Source organism: Aythya ferina (assembly GCF_964211825.1).
Source record: "Aythya ferina genome assembly, chromosome: 1".
NCBI lineage: Eukaryota > Metazoa > Chordata > Aves > Anseriformes > Anatidae > Aythya > Aythya ferina.
This window is the reverse complement of record NC_140296.1, coordinates 183218811-183229296: the sequence shown is the minus strand read 5'-3', so window position 1 is coordinate 183229296 and position 10486 is coordinate 183218811. Positions and strand designations below refer to the sequence as shown.

The 10486-nt window shown below is 52.8% G+C and overlaps 1 protein-coding gene and 1 long non-coding RNA gene across 2 annotated transcripts; one reads left to right on the top strand and one right to left on the bottom strand.

Annotated features, from left to right (window-relative positions):
• Nucleotides 1–4440: 4440 nt before the first annotated feature.
• FEZF1 (FEZ family zinc finger 1) lies at nt 4441–6842 on the top strand (the record flags this gene model as incomplete). Its single annotated transcript, XM_084506446.1, has 4 exons — nt 4441–5238; nt 5385–5519; nt 5824–5956; nt 6556–6842. 4 exons carry the CDS (start codon nt 4441–4443, stop codon nt 6840–6842), a joined length of 1353 nt encoding a protein of 450 aa, XP_084362572.1.
• A 496-nt stretch (nt 6843–7338) lies between these two features.
• LOC311426709 lies at nt 7339–9564 on the bottom strand. The gene is made up of 2 exons (XR_014686977.1): nt 9091–9564; nt 7339–8769 (listed from the first exon to the last, which is right to left on the bottom strand). It is a non-coding gene; the product is annotated as an uncharacterized lncRNA (long non-coding RNA).
• Nucleotides 9565–10486: the final 922 nt, after the last annotated feature.

Here is a 10486-nt window from a genome sequence, read left to right as displayed (position 1 = left end):
GCGCCCCTCGGCCTCCCACCGGCAAAACCAGAGGCTAAAAGCCCCGAAGCGCTCGGCTTCAGGGGCAGCACCGCTCCCCCGAGGGCTGCCCCCGTGGCAGCCGGGCACTGGGGAGCCCCGCCGGGCGCAGGGGCGGCGATGGGGCGTTTTTATTACTATTATTATTTTATTTTTAAAAATTTTTGTATGTGTCCCCATACTTTTGTAATTCTTTCCTCGTTTCTCCCTCCCTGTCGTCTACCGGGCCCGGCATCCCAGCAGAGTTTTGCCTTGCTCCGGGCAGAAAAAATAAATAAATAAAAGAAACAAAACCTAAAGGAATCGCTGCCGCTCCTCTCCAGGAATCTTAAAAACAAATCTCTTCCCCCCTCCAAACCAAAGGGCGCCAGGCGCTCATTTAGCGGGAGCGGGGCTGGCCGTTTGATGAACTGGGAAAGGAACAAGCACCAAGGTGTCACTCATGGTTCCAGCTGCCGCTGGCCCCTCCCAGCCACTTTCGCCAAGGGCCCTTTGGAGCTGCTGACACCGCTGGGTCCCCCCCCCCCGGGCGGGATGATGAGATTAGGGGCAGCGCTGCGCTCCGCAGCCCCAGCGCCCGCACCAGCTCCAGAGGGGCACTTGTCACCTCGAGTCCCGGCTTTTAAAAGCTTTTTTTCCTTTTTTTTTTTTTTTTTTCTTCATTTGCACCAGTTCGCTTGTCGGTTTCGAGGGGGTCCGTGCAAGAAGTAGTGTCAAAGTTTTGGGTTTTACCTCCACCAGCACTCGTGTCTGGCAGCTCGGTGTCAGCCGATTCATTTTGTGATGGAGTTGGTTAAAAAGGAGAAGGCTCTGTCCTCTTCCTTTCGGGGGTCTCGTACGGGGGGAAACCGACACGAGCTCACTGCCTGACAAGGCTGTGCATGCTTCCAGAAAGTATATATATAGCATATATATTATATACTAATATACCAATATGAGTATATAATACCAACTATATACTAATATATAGGAATAGCATATTAAATATATACCATATATATATAATATATATGTGTTTATATATTTATATTACGTATATCTCGTTATTTTCTTCTGGAAGACAATGTCGGGAGCCCCGGCGGCGGCAGGCTGCCAGCGGCGAGGATGTCACCAGCGCAGGGACGGCAGGGACGGAGCTGGCTGGCCCCGCTCTGCTGGCCTCCCCCCGGGTCTGCTCCGCTCCCCCTCCACCCCCCCCACTCCGCCCCAAATCGGCTCACGTTTTGGTTTCCCTTGCAAAGACAACCCTGGGTGAAGTGGAGGGCTGGAGGCGGCTCTCCCCGTCGCGAAGCCGGCTGCTGGAGGACGGGATTTTTTGGGCACAACGAGCCCCGGCTTCTGAAACGGGCCCCGGTGGTAGGAGGGCCGCGGGGCGTTTTTAGGGGAAGGGCACTAACATAGAGTCGGGTCACCCGAAACCGTCCCCAAACTCGGCCGGAGGCCGGAGGGCTGCGCTAAACGCTCCCAGGGAAAAGCTTAATACACGCAGCAGAAGGTTAGCGAAGTTATTATCCTTTTCAATTCATTTTTTACTTAGAAACGCAATGGAATTATTCATTTTATTAAGGGGGAAGAAATTAAAGATTAGGCTTTAGGCGGTGTTTTACCTCCCTCTAATCGCCTCTGGGATCGGATTGGAGTAATCCTGACGAAGAGATGAATTCGCCGGTGCCTCGGATTTTGAGTGCTTGCAGAGATCCGTTATGATCATAATGCAAGTGAGCAATATCAAGAACATAGCTTAGGAGCGAATGAAACGCAAAACCGATTACGGGGAAAAAGAGAACAGCAGCTTTCCCGGGCGGAACGCGAAATCAACTCGAGGCCAAAGTTTTGCCCTTAATTCCTCCGGGGCTCGGGCACTCGGGCCCGCTCCTTCCCCCCTCGGAGCCCGCATCCTGCATCCCGCATCCCTCATCCCGCGTCCTGCATCCCACAACCCGCAGCCCTTTTCTTGCAGAAAGCCAGCGGCCGCGGGTTGCTTTCGGCCCGGCCCCGGGAGCATCTCCCCGCACCAGCAAAGCCGCAGAGAGCCGCGGCTCGGCAGCTTCATCACGGAGCCTAAAATAAAATAACGAGGTCCCAAAGTGCCACGGAGTGCTCGGGACGGGACGGAAAATATGGATTGGCATTGATTTGCTGTGCTGCGGGCAGCTCCAGCACGGGCAAAACGCCTTTTCTGAGAGGGAGACTTCAGAAAAAAAAATAAATAAAAAGGAAAAAAAAATGGTCTTTTAGATCGTTATTTAATAACCAGTTAGGAAGATAAGTTTTCCCGTGTGCTACGGAAAGCAAGCGAAGCGTACCCGTAAGGAAGCAACGAATAACCGCGCTCCCGCTTCTCCAAGAGCGTGTCTCCGTTATTAAGGAGGCCGGTGTAATTGTAATGGCAGGGCTGTAATTGCTGCTGTGGGATATTTACCCTGCTCAAATGACACTACATATTTTACTTTCAAACACATGTCAAAAAGTCAATCCCAAAAAGACCAGTTAAGAGCAAGCTGTTAACGTATTAAGTATATGGGATTTGAAGCCTCTAAAACCCACTCAACAATAATTCCCTTCTTCAGCACCAATCGAGAGGAAATTTGCCTAGATTGAATTAAACGCAAATTGCTCTGAAGGGGAAAACTCTCCTTCGGCAGGCACCACGAAGGAGATGCGGGATGCTCGGACGCGGCTCAGGTGCCCCCCCGGTCCCCCGGCCCGGGGACAGCGGCCTCGCCGGGGGGCAGCAGGTAAGGGGCTGCGGCACCCCGACTCCCCCAAGCCCCCCAGCTCCAAGGCACCCGTTGCGGTCCCGACCCAGCTACCGTGGGATACCGGGGGCTCGGCGGGTGATGCTGGGGACTGGGAGCACTTCTGCCGTGTGCCCCAGCTTCGTTTTGGGGGGTGGGATTGGGGTGAAAGTACAAAGCCCCTCTGCTCTCGGCTGTCCTTGTTCTTTCCCTCGACCGCCCCGCTTCGCTGTCCCCATAAACAGCTGGGGCCCGTCCGGAACAGGGCCGTCAGGGCTGGCCTAAATGCGTGGGGAGTACGCCTGTTTAGGTGTATACACACATAGAGAGTTGTATACATGCGCATATATAAATATATACAGTGTTATATACATATGCAGTGTTATATATATATATATGTATATGAATATAAAAGGATGTGTATTTCTTTTTATACCCATACCCATCCGAAGCTTTCGGTATTTGTGTTGTGCGTTATTTGTGGACTGATAAACTATACCTAGCGTATATGAGGGTTACTTTATAGATACATATATACATACATATTTTTTTCCGAATTTAGAAGCACTCCCTCCTCGTTCCTCCTTTTCCCTCTCTCCCCCATCCCTGGTCCCGTTTCACCCCTTCTCTCCCCCGCTCCGGGTTTGGCCCGGGTGGCTCCTGCACCCCCGCTCGCTGCTTTCGCCGTCTGGCTGCCGCAAGCCCCCGGCTCGTGTTGTGTGCTGTGTGCTGTGTGCTGTGTGCTGTGTGCTGTGTGCTGTGTGCTGTGTGCTGTGTGCTGTGTTTTCCTAAAGCTCGCCGCCACCTGACCTCGTTCTCGAAAGCGGCGAGCAGCCCGGGAGCTGTCCCAGGAGCAGGGCAGCCTTCTCCTCCCTCCCGCTCTCAGACACGCACCCGCACACCCACGCACAAAGAGAGCCCGGGCTGGGAAGTGGCGAGGAAGCAAACGGTTTCCCCTCCAGCCGCCGCCGCTGCTGCACCTTGTTTGACAAACACCCCGGCGCTTGCCCTTGAATCGGGTTTCACATCCCTGCTTAGCGCTTGGACAATGATTTCAGATGATGTCACTTAAAGCCAAACAAGAAAATTGATCTCGGATTTGCTTGGCCTCTAAAGCCTGGTTAAGCAGATTGCAAATAATAATAATAATAATAATAAAAAGAAAAAAAAACTACGAGGGGGGAGCGAGAGAGAGGGAGGCAGAGGGGAGAGGCGAGGAGCGGAGAGCCGCCTCCTTCCCTGGGCGGGGGAGGCGCGGGCGCCAATGAAAAGTAGCCGCTTACTGGGGGGGAAAAAACTTTTCCTGTTGCCTGTTGGAAGCGAATTGAGCAATTATCTAGTTTACCTTCTCCTCTTGGAAGTTAACGATTGGCGAGATCTTGGCTGCGTTATTGACACAACACTTTCTATTGATAGAAATAAGTAGCGATTGTCCCGAGTCATTGGTGCGCCAAAGTAAACTGTGATGGGCTGGCATGAGTCCACTGGACTGAGAAGGCTGGTTCCGCCGGCGGAGGCTGTGGCGATGGTGGCGGCGGCGATGCTGCTCTCCTTCCTTGCAGCTCAGTGACAAGAAAAGGGGGAGAGAGAGAGTGAGAGGCACGGAGAGAGAGAGAGAGAGGGGGGAAAAAAAAGAGGCGTCTACCAAAGCGGCTCAAAGCGGGCGAACAAATGCAATCCAGCCATGGACAATAGTGGCCACCACACGGCGACCAAAATCCTAGCGACTCCTCCGGCCAGAGAAAGCCTGTCTGCGAGGAGCACCATGATCAGCACGCCCAAGCCCCTCGCCTTCTCCATTGAGCGCATCATGGCGCGGACGCCCGAGCCCCGCTCCATCCCCGTCCCGCAGCTCCTCCACGGCTCCGCGGCCAAAGGCGACCCCAAGCACCCGCTGCACCTCAACTCCTCCATCCCCTGCATGATCCCCTTTGTCCCGGTGGCGTACGACCCCCTGCCCAAGGCGGCCGTGGCCGGAGCGGACCCCAGGAAGGCTCACTTAGACTCCTCTTCCTCGCCCTCCTTTAGCTGCGGCGATCTCTTGAACTGTGCCCTGAGCTTGAAAGGAGATTTCCCCCGCGACGCCCTGCCCTTGCAGCAGTACAAACTGGTAAGACCCCGAGTGGTCAATCACTCCTCCTTCCACGCCATGGGAGCCCTGTGCTATTTCAACCGAGGCGACAGCCCTTGTCACCCGTCCTCCGGTGTCAACATCCACCCGGTGGCTTCTTATTTCCTCAGCTCTCCCTTGCACCCGCAGCCCAAGGCGTACCTGGCGGAGCGGAACAAGCTGGTGCTGCCGGCCGCCGACAAGTTCCCGGCGGGGGCAGCTTTCAAGGACCTGTCGCAGGCTCAGCTGCAGCATTACATGAAGGAGAGCGCTCAGATCCTCTCGGAGAAAATCGCCTACAAGACCTCGGACTTCAGCCGCGGCTCGCCGAGCAGCAAGCCCAAAGTTTTCACCTGCGAAGTTTGTGGAAAGGCAAGTAGCGACCCTGTCCCCCCCTCCCCGGCTCCTCCTTTCGGTCCTTTTGCTGGCTCGGTTGGTTTGCAAACGACGGCTCGGGCTCTAACCGCAATTTTGTTTATTTTTGTTTTGTTGTGTTTTTGTCTGCTTTGACTTTCAAGGTATTTAACGCACATTATAACTTAACTCGCCACATGCCGGTGCACACGGGAGCCAGACCCTTTGTTTGCAAAGTTTGCGGGAAGGGCTTCAGGCAGGCGAGCACGCTGTGCCGGCACAAGATCATCCACACCCAGGTGAACATTACCCCCTTCCCGTACACCGAATCGGGCCCCGTCACTTTTTTTGGGGGGGAGCTCGGCGGCGCCCGACCCCTCCGCAACCGCAGAGCCCGGCCGGGGTGGCTTAGCCCCCGCTTTTGGGGTGATTTCGTTTGCTTTCTGCGACGTGGGGCTGAGAGCCGTGAGCCCTCAGGGCGAACTCCCAGCACTCAGATCAGCACCCCAACATCCAGCACCCCAACACCCAGCACCCCTACCCCCACCCAGCACCCCGACCCCCCAAAAACCGCCGCGCCTCGCGTTTCTCTCCCCCCCTTAGGAAAAACCCCACAAGTGTAACCAGTGCGGCAAAGCCTTCAACCGCAGCTCGACCCTGAACACCCACACGCGGATACACGCCGGCTACAAACCTTTTGTCTGTGAATTTTGTGGCAAAGGATTTCACCAGAAAGGTACCGGCCGCCGGCCCCCTCGCCCTTCGCTCCCTCCCGGCCGGCCGGGAGCAAGCGGCGGGACAGTTTTCGGCGGGGAGAGGGTGGGAAGAACTTTTGGTTTTTAATTCCCCTTAGCAGAGACGTGGGCTTATTGGGAAGCATCGCTAGCCTTTTTCTTGTGGCCTCGGAGTAGGGAAGAGAGTAGTTTTTGGGGAGCGGGGGGCAGCAACACGGGGCATTCCCGGGCAGCTTCGCTCCCTGCCCTGCCCGGCAGTGGCAGCCCTCGGGGCTCCTCGCCGAGATACTGGGAAGGCTAAAGCCGTTTTTTAGGCTTTTATTTTTGGTGATTTCTTTATTTCACCTTTGGTGCCATTTTGGCTTATTCGCTAATTCCCTCCGTGTTTGTAAAAAGAGTGGGGAGGAGAGGAAGGGGGCGGCTGTTTGCTCAGAGGCTCGCCAGCATTTTCTGCTGAAGCCGGGCGCAGGGGATGGAGTAGGGCTGCTTTTTTGGTTTTCTTTTTTTCCTTTTTTTTTTTTTTTTTTTTCTTTTTCCTCCATTTCGTAGCACCCAGTTCTCAGCGCCGGCTCCCTTTTGCCCTTCTTGTCTCGCCCTGCAGGCAATTACAAAAACCACAAGCTGACCCACAGCGGCGAGAAGCAGTTCAAGTGCAATATCTGCAACAAGGCTTTCCACCAGGTGTACAACCTCACCTTCCACATGCACACCCACAACGACAAGAAACCCTTCACGTGCCCCACCTGCGGCAAAGGCTTCTGCAGGAACTTTGACCTCAAGAAGCACGTCCGAAAGCTGCACGACAGCGCCCTGGGACTGCCCCGGCCCCCCACCGAGCTGGGGGGCCCCGACCCGCCGCCCCCTCCCGGGCCGCTGCTGCAGCCGTAAGGGCCCCGCGTCCGCCCCTTTGCATGCACCTGTTAAGCGGTTTTTGTGTATTATTGCTCTATATCGCCACTGTTTTACGGGACTGGTTGGTTCCTCTTTTATTTTTTATTTTTTAAAGACTTTTTTTCGTTGTCGTTGTCGCATCTCAGGTGGAGAGATGGTTTAAAAAGAGAAAAAGAAAAGCGCCAAGCCAATTTCTGCGGTATTTATTTGGGATCTGTATTACCCGAGCCGGGAATGCTGCACCACTTTAATTATTTCGATGTATATATATTTCCAGTGTGTTGCTCCTGCCCCGTCTCCGCTGCCTGCCGGTTATCCCCTCACCTTCTTGGTTTTCTCCTCTCCCTCTCCCCTTGAATATCGTATCTATATGGACAGAGCGGGTTCGCTGTGTACGGATTTGAAATTTCGGTTTAACTCTTGCACGTGAGAACAAAAAAAAAAAAAAAAGAAAAAAAAAGAAAAAAAAATCTTCTTGACCTGGTGGCAATAAATCCTTGCACCCGAGTGCGCCCGGCGGTGGGGAGTGTGGTGCGGGGGCCAGGTCCCCGAGTGCTGTTCCCTCCCGCCGCCCTGCCAAAACACTGAAACAACCGCTAAAGGCTTTAATTAAGAGGGGTAATTAGTTCGGATTGATCAAAGCCGGGTTGTTATGTTATTAGCTGCTCAGCGGACTCTGCCAAGCCGAGCCCTGAAAGCAGAGCCCACCCGCCAGAGGCAGGAGGGGGCGGCCGGGTTTGTGGCTCCCTCAGGGTGGGACGCGAGAGGGGCACAGAAAATGGATGCCCCCCAGGATGAGCATCAGCATGGAAGGTTTGGGGGCCCGAGGACAGCGGGGGGTGGTCCCGTCGGGAGTCCCTGGGGTGTCCTCGGAATCCTGCTGTTGCAGCACCCTCAGCCCTGTTCAGGTTTGGGCTGTAGAGTAAGGAGCAGGATGAGGTGGTTGTGAGCACCCTTCAAGCGTTAAATCCATTGAGGGAAGGGTGGAGGGACCCTCTTGCACCCCTCTCTCTAGGCTGCCCCTTGCAGGGGTGTTTGCAGCATGTGGGTCCAGCCCTTGGGTTCAGGCCAGAGGCACCTGTCTGCCCGTGTGGGTTTGAAGGAGGCTGAGATGGGGGGTGAGCCTTCCTCCTTTCACCAAGCTCGGGTTACTGAAGTAACCCTTCCAGTACAGGGCTGTACCCATGAAAAAGCAAGTCAGCCAGATCCCCACAGCATCCCAAACTGGTGAAGCTGGGAAGACCTGAGGGGGTGCACCAGAGCCCCAGCTCTTGGTCTGTTTCCTTCTGAGCTCCTGGGGAGAGGAAGCCAGAGTAGAGCTCATATGACTGGGCTAGGGGTGGCGGTGACTTGGGCAGAGGGATATCGGTGTGGCCGACCACGGCCACCTGGCCTTGTGCTGTGTTAGGGCAAAACCTTTCCTGGGCGAAAAGTGGCCAACCTGCTTCAGGGGTGGCTTTGGGGGTGGCAACAGCCTACCTGTACTGAGGGTGCCCTTGTGGCTGCTCCCTGACATGCCCCCATGGCCCAGCCCAAATCCATGGGGCAGCTCCAGAGGCCTCAGGGCAACGAGACTCAGGTGAACCTGGGTACCCCCAGGGCTCCTCCACTCTGCCCAGATCTGGCTTTTGCTGCTGGAGGAAAGGAAGGGATGGAGGATTGGCAAAGGCAAGGGCGGTCTGTGGACTGCCATGTCCAGCTCTCACCCAGTCATGTCTCTTCATAGCAAGTTCACAAGAAGGATTGTGTGTGTTCTAGCGGGGACAAATTCCTTCCAAAACAGCTCAGTGACTGCGGCACTACTGGATCCTCTTCCTTCCGTGGTTGCCAAGGCAAACTTCTGCAGTGTGCAGTGAGAGGTAAGGTGTCCCGAAGGTCCCACTGAAATTACGTGGGTGTACCATTTCTGTGAGCCTCTGCTTGTCTGAAAGAAATCAAAGTTGCAGTAAGACTTACTTTTCTAATTGCTCAGCAAATGTCATGGTACAAGATACCGCAACTAAATCGATAAGGTGTTAAGTATCTTTATTTACAGCTTTTTTTAAAAAGAGTTCAAAGCTACCCAAGTGCTAAAGGTGTACTGTAACTCTCACAAAAGTATTTCATTTCATGATGAAAGAATATACATGTAAATATAAATATGTGATAAAACCTGACCACCTTCAGAAAAGCATGTAACATCTGTCTCAAATGAAATGTCTACATTAAGTCTCAAAACACCAAGAAGGCTGTGTGCTCTGCTTACCCAAATGCCTGGCAATTCTTCGCTCCACCTTGTTTCTTTAGGCTATTTGCGAAATGCTGGGAGAAACGAGGGCTCAGGCTTCCTCGGGCAGTGCCAGTTTGTTTATCCCTTTTGTATGATTACAACTGCTGGAGAAGGAGAGAGAATTTCTGATGTTGCCTGACCATAGGCATTTTGCAGGTTTATACTCAGCAGTCATTATTTTCCCTTCCCTTATGAAAAAGATCTCCAGCCACCTCATAATCTGAGTTTTTCCGTGTCTTCCTGATGCAAAATGCTATGTCGCCGAGGAACTCACGTGCATTACTGACCCCATTTTGAAATGGAGTGGAAATGAGGTACTCTAGTTTTATTCCAAGGTGAAGTAGAAAAAGTCAGTGATGGGCATGGATAAGTGTTTCTCCTTCCTAGATTTCTTGAGGTAAACACTGCTGATGTGGGACTTCGCAGGCAGATGAGGATAGCTCATTTGTTATTTTGCTATACAGAACCATGCCTGTGTCAAAGGCTGGGATTAAAACATGTCTCAGAAGGCCTGCTCAGCATTACCTTTCATTTCCTGTCTTTCAAGATTAATCTCAGGTTAAGTGAATTTCTAGTTAATGGTCAAAGGCAATTCAACGCTGGTGAAATCATCCTGAGAGACAAAAGCTGTAATTTCATATACATCCAAAGCTCACAGCTGTTAACAGCATACCTTACTGAGGGGACTGATATTTTTGTTTTCTCTCTCTTTTTAAAAAATTGTGAATAATTTTGACAGAAGAAATGGAGTCACCTGTACCTAGATAAAAGGCTATATTTCCTGGTGCCAGCTTGCCAGCCAGCACTATTGCTGTGATGTCTGCACCCTGCGTGATAACTGGTCACCTTCATCCTGCAATTAGTGCTGGGAGGACGAGGGCACTGATAGATCTGGATCTGATAAAAACAGGGCTGTAGAGCTGAGCATTAGCATCCTCTAGACACTGTAGCCCACCCAACCTGTTAATCACAGTAACTTCACTTTCACACTGAATAAAACAGAGACAAAGCTGGTGCCTGTGGATCTCTGTAGCTGAGAACCCTTGTAGAGGAAGAGCCATTGCCCTCTATCCCATGCCCATGATTTCTCAAATGGGACTGAGCAGAGAATTCCTTCTGTGCTTGTCAAATGCTACAGTTAACGTGTCAATACTGAAAGTACCCTGTTTCTGAAAGAGCAACCAGAATTACTGAAGCAGCCAAATGTCCATCATGTTAAAACAAAATACAGCAACAGCAGGGTCTTCTTGCAGAGTCAGGTACAAAGTTCTTTCTGAAGAAGAAATGGTACTGGCTTTGCCTTTCCACTGCTTCATTGGTGATCAACCCCTTCGCTTCCTCTGCAAAGACCTTTGTTTTTTTGTAAAAAAAA